This window comes from Rattus norvegicus, chromosome 14, assembly GCF_036323735.1.
Source record: "Rattus norvegicus strain BN/NHsdMcwi chromosome 14, GRCr8, whole genome shotgun sequence".
Taxonomy (NCBI): Eukaryota; Metazoa; Chordata; class Mammalia; order Rodentia; family Muridae; genus Rattus; species Rattus norvegicus.
In genome coordinates, this window is record NC_086032.1 from 20,443,627 (window position 1) to 20,462,023 (window position 18,397).

The window sequence follows — 18,397 nt, forward strand, 5'->3', positions numbered from 1 at the left end:
AACAATTCACTCGATGGTCCCAATCCTACAAACTAACATTAGATTCTAGGTAAAAAATGGAGGTTTGATTGACAGGTTTTATTGGGATAGTTTCTTAACAATACATCATTAAAGATGTTAGAGATTAAAGATATGTCTACATTCTCAGATGGACAAACGGGTTAATTTTAATTAATATATTTGCATCATAAATTTGGATAATCAAAAGCACGTGGTAGGATCTCTCCTCTAACCCCCAAAATGGAAAATGACTAAAAGAATAAGATCAAAGTTCTAATTTGAGACTTGAGGACATGTATCTAAGATTAGAGAGAGAAAGAAAGAGGGAGAGGAAGAGGGAGGGAAGCAGGGAGGGAGGGGGGAGAGAGAGAGAGAGAGAGAGAGAGAGAGAGAGAGAGAGAGAGAGAGAGAGAGAGAGAGAGAGGAATGCATTCCCTAAATTCTCCTAGGTTATAGTAGCCATTGTCAGTCTTAGGCCCCTAGAAACTTGGTTACCCATGATCCTAGGCCTTCCCTTTTCCTTCCATGCTGGTCTCCAGTCCTACAATGGTAGCCAATATGTCAGTCTAGATTTCAGCAGTGATTCCTATAAAATCAATACCATAGCATTTGTTCCTCTTGATGTCCTAGTATTAGAAGCTTTAGTTAAGGGATTATTATCCAAGTGCATAAGGAGTCTGTAATCCCAGAAAATGACTTAGGAAGGCAGAAGTTTCTGTTCTCTGGCCTAACTAAATGGCTTATTAGGCTGACCTTGACTTTCAGCCAGGATACACACAGAGCATGGCAGTGTTTCCATGGTTGGTGCAAAGGGTAGTAGCATTGTGGACAAATTTACTGCAGTGGAGAAATACAGTCTCAGAACTTTTCTAATTTCCTGGTAATTAACTACGGAGACAAGGGCAGCAATTGTGACACAATGAAAGGCTCATTGTCCAAGATAGATTTGTTGAATGACTTTTCTCTTATATTGCAAGGTAGATTTCTTTTTTCATTACCACCTGGTACCTTTCTCTCCTTCAGGGCATTACTCTGTGTTCACCATCAGGTTAGTAGGAAATTATGTAATTTTGCTATTGAAAAACCCACATAACATTCAATTAAGTCCTCAGGAACTTGAATGTTTAATACATGTATAATGAGATGTGTGAGTTGTAGTTAGACCAAAATTTTATGACTGGATATTTTTTGGATCTTAGAGTTCCTATAGCAGAAAATGGGTAGCCAAGAAATTACTCAAATGGCTGTGCTAAAATTGTAATTGAACAGAGGAAATTTGTCATCATTTAAATACTGGTTTTGATAATTTCATTTTCTGAGAGAATGAACATTTTGCCACCTTCCATAATGATATTTGTGAAAATGCTTTTTTAAAAAATATTAGGAATTGGTAGTTCTTAATAACATGTTCAGTCGAGTGCATTTAGATTTATATTCCATTGTTTAAGTAATATGCAGAAAACAATGTGGACTATTCTATTAGAAGGCATAGCATGGTCAGAATTACAAAGGGCAGAAATAAAGTACGATGGGAGAAGGTCAAAGTGTGGATCTTTTTTGACAGGCTGATCTTTTTATGAAGATCATAATATTTGACTTGATTCTTAAAAGATAAATTGAATCTGAGTACTGAATTGGAGGACTGTATGCTTCCCAAGGAGAACTCACCATGGCAAAGGCACAGTTGTGTGACGAAGTCTGGTTGTGGACAGTGGCAACGCCTGGATTTTCTGAGCGTGGAATATGTGGGCCCAAGTGATGGGAGAAGGTATGTGGGCCTTTGGGCCTATGTTTGTGGTGGATGGGGTTGGGAGTTGACTTTTCACCATCGATCATAAGGAACTTTAAGTGTTGGTTAAGCATGTCAGAAACAACGTTCAATTTGTGCTTTGAGGTAATCCTGGAGATAAAAGTGGCAGCGAGGTCAACAGCTAGCAGTCATCTTAAAAGCCATATAATGATTTTTCTTCCTGAAGTGAGGTAAAAAGAAATAGATTTACTAGTCTCTGACCCCAACTCAGAGTTTATTTTAGTACAAGTGCTCCTGAAACCAGAGCAGAGGAGTGCAGTGGCTTTATCTTGCATTTCTATCACCTGCTAGAGCTACAAGCATCTAAGATCCACGGGAGTTCTCCAAGCTTCAGTTTCTCCATCTAAGAAAGAGATTTGGGAGGATTTAACTTTGTAGTGATTTTAAAGCCCTTGTGACTTGTAATAGCAGTATTAATGCTATTTTAGTTGAATTAGGTAAATTTTGACTCCTGGATACTATCGATGCCTTTATACAGCATGAGCCTGTGAACACTTTCATTCAGGATATTCCGGGGTTGTTGAGTCAATCACCTCTACTATTCACGTTTTTCTTAAAGTGTTTATCGATCAAGTCTACGCAGGGCTGGCCAACAGCTTAGTGAAGAAAGCGATTTCCATGTGTTGAGTGAAGATGAGAATGACCCCCAAAGGCTCATATATTTAAATGCTTGTTCCTGCAATTTATGTAACTGTTTAGGAAGGATTCGGGGGTGTGGTCTTGTTGAAGGAGGTATATCACTGAGGGTGAGCTTTGAGATTTAAAAGCCCATTCCGTCCCTTGTTGGCTGTCTTTCTGCCTTTGTGCTGTGCCTTGGAACTAAAACCTAAGTTACTTCTCCAGCACCATGCCGGCCTGATGTCATGATCCCCAACTCACCCTCTGAAAATGTAAGCAATCCCCTAATTAAATCTTTTCTTCTATAAATTATCTTTGTCCTGATGTCTATTCACACCAATAGAAGAGTAACTAAGATAGCATGTAAGCATATACACAATGAGTTTGGTATCCAGAGCTAACAAACTAATACGAAAAACTGGTAAGGTGACATGCATGTCCAATCGCCATGCTGAGAAGGCAGAAGCACGCACAGATGGGTGGGGCTTGCTGGACAGCCATCCTAGATTAATCAGCAAGCATCAGGCCAATGAGAAACCATGTCTAGAAAACTGAAGTGGAGGGCACCTGAAGGAACATTTGAGGTTGGACTCTGGCTTCTATGTACATGCATGTATATCTGGACAGACACATGCCTAGGTATACAATACACATATGTATATTAAAATATGTTAAATTTTATGTCTCACGTTTTTTTATAATATATTATTCTGACAAGGGGCCTGAGTATCAACTTGCTTTCTAAATTCACTCTCTGTCCCCTATGTCACAGCAGCTCTCAGACCTCATTGCAGAAGTTTCTGTGAATTATGGGTTGTGAAGGCAGAAATTTGATATTGGTCAAAATTCACAGGCTTGGTGTCTGTATAGTTCTCAGCCACACATGGGGCATAAGTGTCATATTCCTTACACAAGGCTTGGGGACAATAGCAGAAGAGGTGGTAGAAATATTGTAAGAATCAGAGGTTGAGAAAAACCAGAGCAATACAGATTCTTCTCAACATGACAGGACCACTGTGCTCCTGAGTCCTCTGTGATTTTGTTTTGTCTGCATATGTACTATCCAGTGGAATCACTCCACATTCCAGCATGAAGTGGAAGGCTTGAAAGCCTTCACCCCTAACTGAGAAGTTTTCATATTCAATGATTTCTAGAAGGAGAGTCAGCGTTTTTAAAGATGTGGCTCATCTCCTTGGTCCTGTGGAGGCTTGATGACCCAGGAGAGGGGAATGCTATCCTGCTGAAGCAGGAGTGGGTAAGCTGGTGGGGAAGCATCCTCTTAGAGTTCGGGGGAGGAGGTAGGCAGCTTGCGGAGGGGATATGACATTTGAATTGTAAATGAATAAAATGGCCAATAAAAAATTACAAAAGAATATACTAAACGAGATATAGTTTAATAGAAAGAAAAAGGATATGGCTCATGTGGATGGGCAAGTAAGGGCAAGTTTATGGGCAACTCAACTTGGACATGGTGGGCTATTAAAAAATAAAGAGGACACAATGTTGGGAGGTGAAGATCTGAGAGAAGTGAGGGAGTGATGGAAGAATGAACAGCATCAAAATGCATTGTATGCTTATATAAAGTTCCCCCAAAGTAAGGAAATGCTACATTAAAAATGGAAAATAAAAAACAGCCCTGAAAACTTAAAAACCCAGGATCTTCCCTTTTATGCTTAGTAAAAAGACTCCCAAGAGACCACAGCGTATGCTATTTCAGTTGCATTTATTTTTCTCTCTTAACAGGAATATTGAGCCTTCAAGGAAGTGGTTCACATTCAGTTTCAAAGTAGCCTGAAATAAATGGAAGGTATATGATTACTAATCCAAATGGGTCATTCTCTAGAAAGCAAATAAGATCTTTATGCATATACAAGTATATATACATATATATGTATATATATATATATGTGTATTGCATTCTATCATATATGTTGTCATAAAAATCTATGTAGCTCAAGACCTGGAAAGTATTTAAGACATAAATGCTGAGTAGAAAAATAAAAAGTCGGGGTTGGGGATTTAGCTCAGAGCGCTTGCCTAGCAAGCACAAGGCCCTGGGTTCGGTCCCCAGCTCCGAATAAAAAAAAAAAAAGAAAAAGAAAAAGTCAGAGCCTTTGTGTGTGTGTGTGTGTGTGTGTGTGTGTGTGTGTGTGTGTGGTGTGTGCACGTATATGTTCATGTGTGTACTTGTGTGTATTTGTGCATGTGTGCGCGTGCATGTGTATATATACACATATTTATGTGTGTTAAAGTGAGAAGTGTTTTGTTTTCTATTATATTATATTATATTATAATATTATAATATTTTGTGTTTAGTCTACATTATAACCTGTACCCAATCTACCCAGGACTTGCAGATTCATCACTTTGAGTCTGGTATGTTGAGATGACAATAATTCTATTTTAATTGAAACATAGGGCTATAGGTTTTTTAAAAAAAATTGTACACTTACAACATTGCTTTGGGTTTTTAGCATTAAAAATCTTACATTATTTTTCTAAGGATTGGAATGAATTTTCCTTTCCTGTCTAGGTCCATAAGTTCATCCAGTCTTAGCTTTACATTAACATTTTGCATCACCTAGTTCTGTGATTCAGCTCAAAGTGAACAACTGTATTCGTAGAAAGTGCTTAAATAAAAATATGAAAACAATTTATTAAATTGTAGCAAATAAGGACTTTAAACTGTTGTGTTATTGGACCTAAAGGAGACATAGTATACAACTCTACTGTTGGTACCAACATCTACCACAGAAAAATAGTAAAACAGATGGGATCCTCATAGCTAGGCACAGAGGAACATTTACTTTAATGGAGCAATGCATTCAAACTCAAGAATAGGAAACAGAACAGCAAAAGTGATTGTGCTATGCATACTCACCTTAAGTAAACCACGGTGTGACTTTTCTTTCATTTGCTGTTAAGGAGTTCGAGTTGTAGGGGGAATGATGGGCACAAGAAAAGGATTATAATAATAATAATAATACCAAGGGTTGCCTTGATTGAAGAATGGGGGGTATCCACCAAATGGAGGCCCGAATGGGGGAAAAGAAATCCGTTCAGGTAACTCATCACTGGCCTGTTGATAAAAAGCAAAGGCTTATTTTACTCTTGCTGTCTTTCATGTGGGTTTGTCATATTAAGGAGTAAGTTTAAAAGGTCTAAATTACTTGCAGCTTTTATTTGTAAAATTTACAAGGGCTTGATTATTTCAGTTTAGAAAATTAGAGATAAGTATATTCCAAATCTCAGACTTCAAAGCAAATTTTTTCAAATAATCCTTTCTATAGCTATAAGGCCATGATAAGAGAGGTAAAGGCTCTGTAATCTTTACCTCTTTTGATTCACTTGACCATTAATCAAACCACATGTTGAAAAATACCCGTCTCTTTCTTTCTCTCACTCTGTGTCTAGATTTCTACCTGGTTTTGTGCTGAATGGGCGAAGTGCTATATTATTGACCTAAGCATGACCAGGTCAGTGATCCCAATGTCTCAGACTAATGGGAATGGCAAGTCAAGATCAGGCTCAGAAGAACGTTTAAGCCTTTTCCTAGCCAATGTACCAAATGTTTATGGTTGGCTAAAACCAGTGTGTACAGAAAGCATCAAATGCTGCCTCCTCCTCCTCCTGAATGACTGGGTCCCAAGACTGACCCAATCCAGAGACCTTCTGCTGACATTAGCTCACTCACTTCTCCTTGTTCTTGCTGTATATAATAGAGTGCTGAGTTTCTAGGATGTGACAGGTACATATTCATCAGAGCACATGGCCTACTAAGTCCCAATCATTCTGTATGTATGTCTTTGATTCGTTCCCATCCCCCCATTTTTCCTGAATGTTTTTACTTGTCTGTTCATACCAAAATAATGTTTTACTGATTTTTTTCCCTGCTTTGGTTATCAAGACTGGCTTACTACCATCTGGAATGGGATGTCAAGTGTTCTTAGACAGTTCACTTTCCTTAGGCGGATCACTTGGTCCCTAGCTCAGTGGTACTGGGAGATGGTGCCTTTAAGAGGGGGCACCTTTTGGGAAATTCCCTTGTGGGAACTGCACTGTGCCCTTTGTCACAGAGTGACTCACAACTAAACCTGCATGTCATTGCTACACGAGATGAAAAGATACTTGCCTCTATATAGGCAAACATTAACCAATTAATTTATACTGAATTCAGGTATTCCTCCAAATATCAAACTCTATATACTGGTCTAACGCTAAAACCCCAAAGACTCTTGAGAATCTCTGTAGAGGTCAAGAGGTTTGGATGACTAAATGCATTTAAGCACAGTTGTGACTATCTCACAGAAAAAGAGCTGGCATGGGAAGACGAAAAGCAACTTACACTTCGTTTTTCTCGTTCCTGGTCCTCAGGCACCTGAAAGGCAATCAGTGAGATTAATTTGTGCTGATGAAAACAGGTGAGAAATATACACATGTACATGAGAGAAATATACACAAGTACACACAAGAAATATATACATGTACATGTGAGAAATATACACATGTACATATGAGAAATACATGTGTACATGTGAGAAATATACAGGTGTGCACAGGAGAAATATATACATGTACATGTGAGAAATAGTTCAACTACTTTCTAATGCTGTTTCAAGTTATCCATTAAAATATAAGACTTGGTTATCCAGATGATATAGAGAGAATATTCAGTAAAAATTGTTACTGGGCATCATAATTGTTTTTTCTTTTTGTGGTGATGAGAATCAACCATCAATCCTTGGATTTCTCAACTCAACACAAGGTAGGATAATCTAGGAAGGGGAACCTGATGTCTCCATCTGATTTCTCTTGGGCAAGTCTATAGGGCACTATCTTCTTTAGGTATTGATGTGGAAGGGCCCAGCGCACTCCATGCAGCACTGTCTCTGAGCAGGTGGTCCTAAGTTGTATTGGACAGCACAATGAATAGGCCATAGGGAGCAAATCAGTGAGCAGGACCTTTCCATGGCCTCAGCTTTAGTTCTAGTCTCCTGTTTCTGTCTTTAGTTCCTGCTCTGACGTGTGACGGAGTGTGACCCAAGCACAGCAAGCTGCAATAAAACATTTCCTCCCCAAATTGCTTTTGGTTATGGTGTTTATCACAGCAATAGAAACTGAGCCAGCTCTCAGGCACATGTTGTAGCACTGGATGTTGCTCCTGTTTCTTAGAGCGCATTTTTAGATGTTGCCATATTTGCTATGCACAAGAACTACATGGGATCAGTCATGCACCAAGGAGCATATGACATTTCCTGAAATACAATGCTACAGGTCAGGTTGTAAATATCTTTATACACTGAAATGTGAAGAGAGAGTAATAACATCATGGAGAATCATGAATCTAAAGTTCGTAAACGCTTTAGAGATTAGAAGTGATTTACTCACCGGGAGACAAGCAGTTATTGCCAGGATGGCAGAGAGCAGGAGAAGAGCTTTCATCTTGTTTAGAAATGTCCTAGACATCGTAAGGAAGACTGAATATTAGCAGAAATCCAGGTGATACAAGCCCGGTACAGTGTGTGGAACTAACAGCTCTCCAGACTTAGCCGGTCATTTGCAGTTTTATTGTCTGTTTACCAGTGGGAAACTTTTCAAAAGTAAATACAGGGATGATTTGTGATTTTACGACTTCATTATATCGTTTCTTTAAAAATATTTATGAATGCTGTCTTAAATACCTTACTAACTAGAGATTTACTGTTCAGTATGCAATACAGTTTTCTGAGGAATATTTAGCTCATTTCTCATGTCATTAACATCATTTTGGGGTGATTTTGAGATCATGGCTATTTATTTTTATCACTTTCTGAGTTTTTCTATGTACCTATGAGGCAGAGATTAAAACATGAAAGAATAAAATATTGCCACATCTTCAATTCTGTCTTTGTTTCTCTCTCATCATATCAGTGAAAATGTAACTGGACTCTACAGCATACCAGGAGAAGAGTGATGAATTTAAAGACAGGCATTTAAAAATTTTGTCAAGTTTAGCATTCCAGTGACCAACTCTCAGTATAGAAAAACGATCGTATAACCCCATGCAAATACACTTTTACCTTCTTTGTTCAAACATGGTGCTGGCCACTATCAAGGAAATAACTATAAGGCCTGCCTGAGCCCTTTCAGGTGGAGACTATTCAGAAATAATTAAGTCTTCGTAATGTAAAGCAACATGGAGTATACACTATAAATAGAAGTTACAAAATATTGAGAGCATACGGAAGAGATAGAGTGGGGAATTAAGTTTTGAAGAGTATAGAATTGTAGATAATTTTATACAATGGGATGATTTTCAAGGATTATTTAAAATCTCATTAAACAGAGAGGTAAAAAATCACAGACTCCTTTGGACCATGTCTTGTGTTTTATAAATGGCTACATGCCATAATTACCAATGACCTTTTGTTCCCTCAAGCCATCACAGTATATTGTTCTATTGAAAAGTCTTAACGTTATGAAGGAGTCAGATGTGTTTTGTGGCACAACAATTTCATTCATCCAAAGGTTGATATAAAAGAGAATTTAAATCATTTTTATACTAAAATCAATACGACATATTAGAATGGGGCATAAAGGATAATACTTTAAGGAGTTACTAACAAAGTGGTAATTCTCTTTTCTTTTTTTTCTGTCCAGACAGGGTTTCACTCTATGTGGCTCTGGCTGTTCTGGAACTTGGTAGATCAGGTTGGCCTCAAACTTTCAGAGGTCCAGAGATCCAATCACTGGCCTCTGTCTCCCAAATGTTTTCACTAAAGATTTGCAGCACTACATGCGGCAAAATCAAAAGTGCTTAATTCTTTTTACCCATAGAATGCCTGAAATCTTTGCTGACTTGGTCCATAAAATTCAAAATGATGAATCTCATCTCATTCCCATCCCCTGCATCAGTGCCCATCCTTGCAAAGATTCCTTTATGGTCAATCTTAAACTATATCCTTAGTATAGAAAAATGGTGGAAATGAAAATTTAACAAACAGAAATAATAGTCAAATTATTGTTTGTAATTTCAAGCAAGCATTCCATGATAGTTTCAACTCTGGTACTTTATAAAAAAGGAATATGCACACATAGCATCGATCTCCAGAAGAGTTTTTTGACTATAGCTTGCAGCAGTAAATCAGAGCCCTCTTACCTGAAACTCTCCACTCAGTTTCTTCCCACTGATGCTGCCGTCGTCAGTGGTGGATGACAGGCCCCTCACCATTGAATCTCTTTTATACACTCCCAGTGCAATGGAATGGAGAAGTCCATGGCTGGAAAGCCACTCCCTGGGATCAATCAGTATCCTACCAGCTCAACCATCATAATCCATTGAAACTGAGAAATGAGTGACATTGTCAGTTTCATCGGAACTATGGCTGAATGATGCTGAATATTTCCTTTGTGGTTTTCCTTTACGTTTTGTCTCTCATGGGTTTGGGGCTTATTGCTTTACAGACATGAGTGTTACATATCTATTAAACCACCTAATCTCTAAAACAGCAGCAAGTGCAAAAATGATTATTAGACCTTCCCATTGTGTAGGTCAAGGGCCTGAGAAATTGAGAGGGTTAGTACTTAATTTAAAATCCACAACTAGAGTTCTGCCAATATTGTGTTGACTGCTGCAGTTGGTTTCCCAGACCCGCCTATTACCAGCATTTTATATTATCACTCTAAGGGTGGAAAAACCCAAAGAAACACTAAAGTTTATTATCTGTAACAACATTTATCCTTGTTTCACTGACTCAAAGAGAACTGAACTGGTGATCTGCTAAATACAATATATCACCATATATGTTTTCATTTTGAACATTTGGAGGTCAGAGTAGGCTCTCATCCAGAGGTAGAAATGTTAAGCGCATGTTTGCTCCCCCACCCCGAGTCTTTCTGTCTTTCTGTCTGTCTGTCTGTTTGTCTGTCTGCCTGTGTGTGTGTGTGTGTGTGTGTGTGTGTGTGTGTGTGTGATTTTTCTTCTTTGAAAAAGAGTTTGAGGGGATTCATAAGAAACAAGGTGAACAGATTGTCAAACAAAAGGCCATAAGCTTTTGGGACTCAGATGTCAGAGGAAAGATTTAATGTGTTAACATAGTAGAATACTTTAAAAGGAAAAACTTTAAGTATCAAGAACACCCATCTCTGTGGATATTCAGGAAGCAGCTTGCAGACCACAGACTGAGGTGTGGCTGAAGGCACTGTTGTGTGGCCAATGGAATTAAGTGATCTCTTTGCACCATTTCAACTATAATCCATAGACAGGGTGGGACAGAAGGAAATGCCACTGATACATTCTAGCAGTCATGCAAATACAAACTCCTTTAATCATTAGTGGGTTAGAATTAGTAGTAGGGAAATTCACTTTGAAAACCACAGTATGGTTGCTAGACTGCAGTGGAGGACCCATTGGTTCTTATTTCAGAAAGAAGCCAGAAGTCTACTAGACCACACATGTGGTCTGTAGAATTTGGATCGTGGAGAAAAGTTTGACGCATTTTAGATAATTATCATCATCTTGTATGAATTGAAAACCTAGAGAAATAACCTAACCTTTCTTTTTTTTTTTTTTATTAACTTGAGTATTTCTTATATACATTTTGAGTGTTATTCCCTTTCCCAGTTTCCGGGCAAACATCCCCCTCCCCTCCCCTTCTTTATGGGTGTTCCCCTCCCCATCCTCCCCCCCTTGTCGCCCTCCCCCCAACAATCTAGTTCACTGGGGATTCAGTCTTAGCAGGACCCAGGGCTTCCCCTTCCACTGGTGCTCTTACTAGGATATTCATTGCTACCTATGAGGTCAGAGTCCAGGGGTCAGTCCATGTATAGTCTTTAGGTAGTGGCTTAGTCCCTGGAAGCTCTGGTTGCTTAGCATTGTTGTACATATGGGGTCTCGAGCCCCTTCAAGCTCTTCCAGTTCTTTCTCTGATTCCTTCAACGGGGGTCCTATTCTCAATTCAGTGGTTTGCTGCTGGCATACGCCTCTGTGTTTGCTGTATTCTGGCTGTGTCTCTCAGGAGCGATCTACATCCAGCTCCTGTCGGCCTGCACTTCTTTGCTTCATCCATCTTGTCTAATTGGATGGCTGTATATGCATGGGCCACATGTGGGGCAGGCTCTGAATGGGTGTTACTTCTGTGTCTGTTTTAATTTTTGCCTCTCTATTCCCTGCCAAGGGTATTCTTGTTCCCCTTTTAAAGAAGGAGTGAAGCATTCACATTTTGATCATCCCTCTTGAGTTTCATTTGTTCTAGGCATCTAGGGTAATTCAAGCATTTGGGTTAATAGCCACTTATCAATGAGTGCATACCATGTGTGTTTTTCTGTGATTGGGTTACCTCACTCAGGATGATATTTTCCAGTTCCGACCATTTGCCTATGAATTTCATAAGGTCATTGATTTTGATAGCTGAGTAATATTCCAATGTGTAGATGTACCACATTTTCTGTATCCATTCCTCTGTTGAAGGGCATCTGGGTTCTTTCCAGCTTCTGACTATTATAAATAAGGCTGCGATGAACATAGTGGAGCACGTGACTTTTTTATATGTTGGGAAATATTTTGGGTATATGCCCAAGAGAGGTATAGCTGAATCCTCAGGCAGTTCAATGTCCAATTTTCTGAGGAAACTCCAGACTGATTTCCAGAATGGTTGTACCAGTCTGCAATCCCACCAACAGTGGAGGAGTGTTCCTCTTTCTCCACATCCTCGCCAGCATCTGCTGTCACCTGAGTTTTTGATCTTAGCCAATCGCACTGGTGTGAGGTGAAATCTCAGGGTTGTTTTGATTTGCATTTCCCTTATGACTAAAGATGTTGAACATTTCCTTAGGTGTTTCTCAGCCATTCGGCATTCCTCAGCTGTGAATTCCTTGTTTAGCTCTGAATCCCATTTTTTAATAGGGTTATTTGTCTCCCTGCAGTCTAACTTCTTGAGTTCTTTGTATATTTTGGATATAAGGCCACTATCTGTTGTAGGATTGGTAAAGATCTTTTCCAAATCTGTTGGTTGCTGTTTTGTACTAACCACAGTGTCCTTTGCCTTAGAGAAGCTTTGCAGTTTTATGAGATCCCATTTGTCGATTCTTGATCTTAGAGCATACGCCATTGGTGTTTTGTTCAGGAAATTTTTTCCAGTGCCCATGTGTTCCAGATGCTTCCCTAGTTTTTCTTCTATTAGTTTGAGTGTGTCTGGTTTGATGTGGAGGTCCTTGATCCACTTGGACTTAAGCTTTGTACAGGGTGATAAGCATGGATCGATCTGCATTCTTCTACATGTTGACCTCCAGTTGAATCAGCACCATTTGCTGAAATTGCTATCTTTTTTCCATTGGATGGTTTTGGCTCCTTTGTCAAAAATCAAGTGACCATAGGTGTGTGGGTTCATTTCTGGGTCTTCAATTCTGTTCCATTGGTCTAACTGTCTGTCTCTGTACCAATACCATGCAGTTTTTATCACTATTGCTCTGTAATACTGCTTGAGTTCAGGGATAGTGATTCCCCCTGAAGTCCTTTTATTGTTGAGGATAATTTTTGCTATTCTGGGTGTTTTGTTATTCCAGATGAATTTGCAAACTGTTCTGTCTAACTCTTTGAAGAATTGGATTGGTATTTTGATGGGGATTGCATTGAATCTGTAGATCACTTTTGGTAAAATGGCCATTTTTACTATATTAATCCTGCCAGTCCATGAGCATGGGAGATCTTTCCATCTTCTGAGGACTTCTTCAATTTCTTCAGAGTCTTGAAGTTCTTATTGTACAAATCTTTTACTTGCTTGGTTAAAGTCACACCGAGGTACTTTATACTATTTGGGTCTATTATGAAGGGTGTTGTTTCCCTAATTTCTTTCTCAGCTTGTTTCTCTTTTGTATAGAGGAAGGCTACTGATTTATTTGAGTTAATTTTATACCCAGCCACTTTGCTGAAGTTGTCTATCAGCTTTAGTAGTTCTCTGGTGGAACTTTTGGGATCACTTAAATATACTATCATATCATCTGCCAAAAGTGATATTTTGACTTCTTCTTTTCCGATCTGTATCCCCTTGACCTCCTTTTGTTGTCTGATTGCTCTGGCTAGAACTTCAAGAATTATATTGAATAAGTAGAGAGAGAGTGGGCAGCCTTGTCTAGTCCGTGATTTTAGTGGGATTGCTTCAAGTTTCTCTCCATTTAGTTTAATGTTAGCAACTGGTTTGCTGTATATGGCTTTTACTATGTTTAGGTATGGGCCTTGAATTCCTATTCTTTCCAGGACTTTTATCATGAAGGGGTGTTGAATTTTGTCAAATGCTTTCTCAGCATCTAATGAAATGATCATGTGGTTCTGTTCTTTCAGTTTGTTTATATAATGGATCACGTTGATGGTTTTCCGTATATTAAACCATCCCTGCATGCCTGGGATGAAGCCTACTTGATCATGGTGGATGATTGTTTTGATGTGCTCTTGGATTCGGTTTGCCAGAATTTTATTGAGTATTTTTGCGTCGATATTCATAAGGGAAATTGGTCTGAAGTTCTCTTTCTTTGTTGGATCTTTGTGTGGTTTAGGTATAAGAGTAATTGTGGCTTCGTAGAAGGAATTCGGGAGTGATCCATCTGTTTCAATTTTGTGGAATAATTTGGATAATATTGGTATGAGGTCTTCTATGAAGGTCTGATAGAATTCTGCGCTAAACCCGTCTGGACCTGGGCTCTTTTTGGTTGGGAGACCTTTAATGACTGCTTCTATTTCCTTAGGAAAATATGGGGTTGTTTAACTGGTTTATCTGTTCCTGATTTAACTTCGGTACCTGGTATCTGTCTAGGAAATTGTCCATTTCCTGAAGATTTTCAAGTTTTGTTGAATATAGGCTTTTATAGTAAGATCTGATGATTTTTTGAATTTCCTCTGAATCTGTAGTTATGTCTCCCTTTTCATTTCTGATTTTGTTAATTTGGACACACTCTCTGTGTCCTCTCGTTAGTCTGGCTAAGGGTTTATCTATCTTGTTGATTTTCTCAAAGAACCAACTTTTGGTTCTGTTGATTCTTTCTATGGTCCTTTTTGTTTCTACTTGGTTGATTTCAGCTCTGAATTTGATTATTTCCTGCCTTCTACTCCTCCTGGGTATATTTGCTTTTTTTTGTTCTAGAGCTTTTAGGTGTGCTGTCAAGCTGCTGACATATGCTCTTTCCTGTTTCTTTCTGCAGGCACTCAGCGCTATGAGTTTTCCTCTTAGCACAGCTTTCATTGTGTCCCATAAGTTTGGGTATGTTGTACCTTCATTTTCATTAAATTCTAAAAAGTCTTTAATTTCTTTCTTTATTTCTTCCTTGACCAGGTTATCATTGAGTAGAGCATTATTCAATTTCCACGTATATGTGGGCATTCTTCCCTTATTGTTATTGAAGACCAGTTTTAGGCCATGGTGGTCTGATAGCACACATGGGATTATTTCTATCTTTCGGTACCTGTTGAGGCCCGTTTTTTGACCAATTATATGGTCAATTTTGCAGAAAGTACCATGAGGAACTGAGAAGAAGGTATATCCTTTTGCTTTAGGATAGAATGTTCTATAAATATCTGTTAAGTCCATTTGGCTCATGACTTCTCTTAGTCTGTCTACGTCTCTGTTTAATTTCTGTTTCCATGATCTGTCCATTGATGAGAGTGGGGTGTTGAAATCTCCTACTATTATTGTGTGAGGTGCAATGTGTGTTTTGAGCTTTAGTAAGGTTTCTTTTACGTATGTAGGAGCCCTTGTATTTGGGGCATAGATTTTTAGGATTGAGAGTTCATCTTGGTGGATTTTTCCTTTGATGAATATGAAGTGTCCTTCCTTATCTTTTTTGATGACTTTTAGTTGAAAATTGATTTTATTTGATATTAGAATGGCTACTCTAGCTTGCTTCTTCTGACCATTTGCTTGGAAAGTTGCTTTCCAGCCTTTCACTCTGAGGTAGTATCTGTCTTTGTCTCTGAGGTGTGTTTCCTGTAGGCAGCAGAATGCAGGGTCCTTGTTGCGTATCCAGTTTGTTAATCTATGTCTTTTTATTGGGGAGTTGAGGCCATTGATATTGAGAGATATTAAGGAATAGTGATTATTGCTTCCTGTTATATTCATATTTGGATGTGAGGTTATGTTTGTGTGCTTTTCTTCTCTTTGTTTTGTTGCCAAGATGATTAGTTTCTTGCTTCTTCTAGGGTATAGCTTGCCTCCTTATGTTGGGCTTTACCATTTATTATCCTTTGTAGTGCTGGATTTGTAGAAAGATATTGTGTAAATTTGGTTTTGTCATGGAATATCTTGGTTTCTCCATCTAAGTTAATTGAGAGTTTTGCAAGATACAGTAACCTGGGCTGGCATTTGTGTTCTCTTAGGGTCTGTATGACATCAGTCCAGGATCTTCTGGCCTTCATAGTTTCTGGCGAAAAGTCTGGTGTGATTCTGATAGGTCTGCCTTTATATGTTACTTGACCTTTTTCCCTTACTGCTTTTAACATTCTTTATTTTGTGTGTTTGGTGTTTTGACTATTATGTGACGGGAGGTGTTTCTTTTCTGGTCCAATCTATTTGGAGTTCTGTAGGCTTCTTGTATGCCTATGGGTATCTCTATTTTTAGGTTAGAGAAGTTTTCTTCTATGATTTTTTTGAAGATATTTACTGGTCCTTTGAGCTGGGAGTCTTCACTCTCTTCTATGCCTATTATGATCTTCTCATTGAGTCCTGGATTTCCTGTATGTTTTGGACCAGTAGTTTTTTCCGCTTTACATTATCTTTGACAGTTGAGTCAATGATTTCTATGGAATTTTCTGCTCCTGAGATTCTCTCTTCCATCTCTTATATTCTGTTGGTAAAGCTTGTATCTACAGCTCCTTGTCTCTTCTTTTGGTTTTCTATATCCAGGGTTGTTTCCATGTGTTCTTTCTTGATTGCTTCTATTTCCATTTTTAATTCCTTCAACTGTTTGATTGTGTTTTCCTGGAATTCTTTCAGGGATTTTTGTGACTCCTCTCTATGGGCTTCTACTTGTTTATTTATGATTTCCTGGAATTCTTTCAGGGATTTTTGCGCTTCCTCTCTGTAGGCTTCTACTTGTTCTCTAAGGGAGTTCTTCACGTCTTTCTTGACCTCCTCCAGCATCATGATCAAATATGATTTTGAAACTAGATCTTGCTTTTCTGGAGTGCTTGGATATTCCGTGTTTGCTTTGGTGGGAGAATTAGGCTCCGATGATGCCATGTAGTCTTGGTTTCTGTTGCTTGGGTTCCTGCGCTTGCCTCTCGCCATCAGATTATCTCTAGTGTTACTTTGTTCTGCTATTTCTGACAGTGGCTAGACTGTCCTATAAGCCTGTATGTCAGGAGTGCTGTAGACCTGTTTTCCTGTTTTCTTTCAGCCAGTTATGGGGACAGAGTGTTCTGCTTTCGGGCGTGTAGTTTTTCCTATCTACAGGCCTTCAGCTGTTCCTGTGGGCCTGTGTCTGGTTTTCACCAGGCAGGTCACTTGCAGCAGAAAAGTTGGTCTTACCTGTGGTCCCGAGGCTCAAGTTTGCTCGTGGGGTGCTGCCTACGAGCTCTCTGTGGTGGCAGCAACCAGGAAGATCTGTGCCGCTCTTTCCGGGAGCCTCCATGCACCAGGGTTCCAGATGGCGTTTGGTGTTTTCCTCTGGCGTCAGAGATGTGTGCAGAGTGCAGTCTCTTCTGGTTTCCCAGGCGTTTCTGCCTCTCTGTAGGTTTAGCTCTCCCTCCCACGGGATTTGGGTGCAGAGAACTGTTTATCTGGTCTGTCCCTTCAGGTTCTGGAGGTGTCTCAGGCACAGGGGTCCTGCCGTTCCTGGGCCCTCCCCAACGGGAACCCTAACCTTTCACATATGTCACTAATGAGGATTTGTTAAACTCAACAAAATAACAAAATGATGTTGACTTTCTTTTAAGAGAATGGACACAAATGCCTGCTTGAGTTCTCTTTAAAATCATATTTACTTACAAGTGAACTTAGAGATTATAAATTCCTACAGATTAAGTGTATGTGTAAATGCTGTAATGACTGAGTAAATTCACCAATTCCTTTGTTACTTGACCTTCAAGCTGTTTAAAAGAAAGATGTTTCAGAATTCTTAAGTTTGAATTGAGTAGAGCAAGCATCAAAGCCCCTTCCAAACAAGCCTCTACCCACATCACTCATCAGTGGAATAGGCCTGGCTAATATCGGAACCACATATGTGCTTAATAAATCATATTGAATGTGTGAATTATGCTTTTAAAGACTTGTGTAGACATCTCTATTATACAAGACATTAAAACCACAGTCCAGCATTTAAGCATCCATGTAATTATTTCTTGTCTACCAGAATCATGACATGACTTTACCAGCATAATTTGAATTTATAACAGATACTATTAATAATTTTACATAGCTACATAGCATTAATGTCTACAGTTGATACATACTACAATGAATTTTTATAGTTTATCATGAAACTTCCTTTTTTCTTTCTGCAAATACATGTATGAAAATAATTTTAGGGTTTAGTATTTATTTTTATCTTCTGTGTATGACTATTTTTGCCCACAATTAGGTAAGTGCCCTGTGTGCCTGTCTAATGCTTGTTGAAGAGACATGCTCCACTGAGAGAGGTTCAGGAAAAGACTCAGAGGCTACATATTCATCTGAGTCAGGCTTTTCTCCTACTGGCTTATTTACCACAAGTCTTTTAACTACTGATAACTACTCAATTGTTAAGCACAATAAAGCCTTTCCCCCAATTTGCTACATGGCTGGGACAATTTAAACAAAATGATACTTCTAAATGTAACAATAGCCAAGGTTTTCTTCTCTATGTGATACTACCCTTCTGGTGTTTGTCTGATCTTTCTCTTGGTCGTTGTCCATAATTTCAAGGCTATTTTATTTATTTATTTGAATTATCAACATGTTACATGTCCTGGGCTGGAGAGATAACTCGGTGGCAAGAAGCACATCCTACTGGTGAGGCAGATCCATG

The 18,397-nt window shown here is 38.9% G+C and overlaps 1 protein-coding gene and 1 long non-coding RNA gene across 4 annotated transcripts in view; one reads left to right on the forward strand and one right to left on the reverse strand.

Annotated features, from left to right (window-relative positions):
* Positions 1 to 13,748, forward strand: part of LOC120096584 (uncharacterized) — a 47,366-nt gene extending 33,618 nt beyond the window's left edge. Inside the window, exons 3-6 of one of the 2 annotated variants that reach the window (XR_005493193.2) lie at positions 1,565 to 1,768; positions 3,583 to 3,683; positions 4,172 to 4,235; positions 5,843 to 13,748. This is a non-coding gene — a long non-coding RNA (uncharacterized LOC120096584). The remainder of the gene's footprint in view (positions 1 to 1,564; positions 1,769 to 3,582; positions 3,684 to 4,171; positions 4,236 to 5,842) is intronic. The other variant, XR_005493195.2, reaches the window with a different exon arrangement.
* Fdcsp (follicular dendritic cell secreted protein) lies at positions 4,135 to 9,601 on the reverse strand. Of its 2 annotated transcripts, XM_063273447.1 has the most exons (5): positions 9,567 to 9,601; positions 7,817 to 7,886; positions 6,774 to 6,806; positions 5,310 to 5,507; positions 4,135 to 4,219 (listed from the first exon to the last, which is right to left on the reverse strand). In XM_063273447.1, the coding sequence occupies exons 2-4, from the start codon at positions 7,868 to 7,870 to the stop codon at positions 5,349 to 5,351; spliced, it is 246 nt and encodes an 81-aa protein (XP_063129517.1). In that variant the 5' UTR covers positions 7,871 to 7,886; positions 9,567 to 9,601; the 3' UTR covers positions 4,135 to 4,219; positions 5,310 to 5,348. The 2 variants fall into 2 exon arrangements, with proteins under 2 accessions (XP_063129517.1, NP_001009505.1); NM_001009505.2 differs by lacking the exon at positions 4,135 to 4,219 and having other exon boundaries at positions 5,309 to 5,507.
* Positions 13,749 to 18,397: the final 4,649 nt, after the last annotated feature.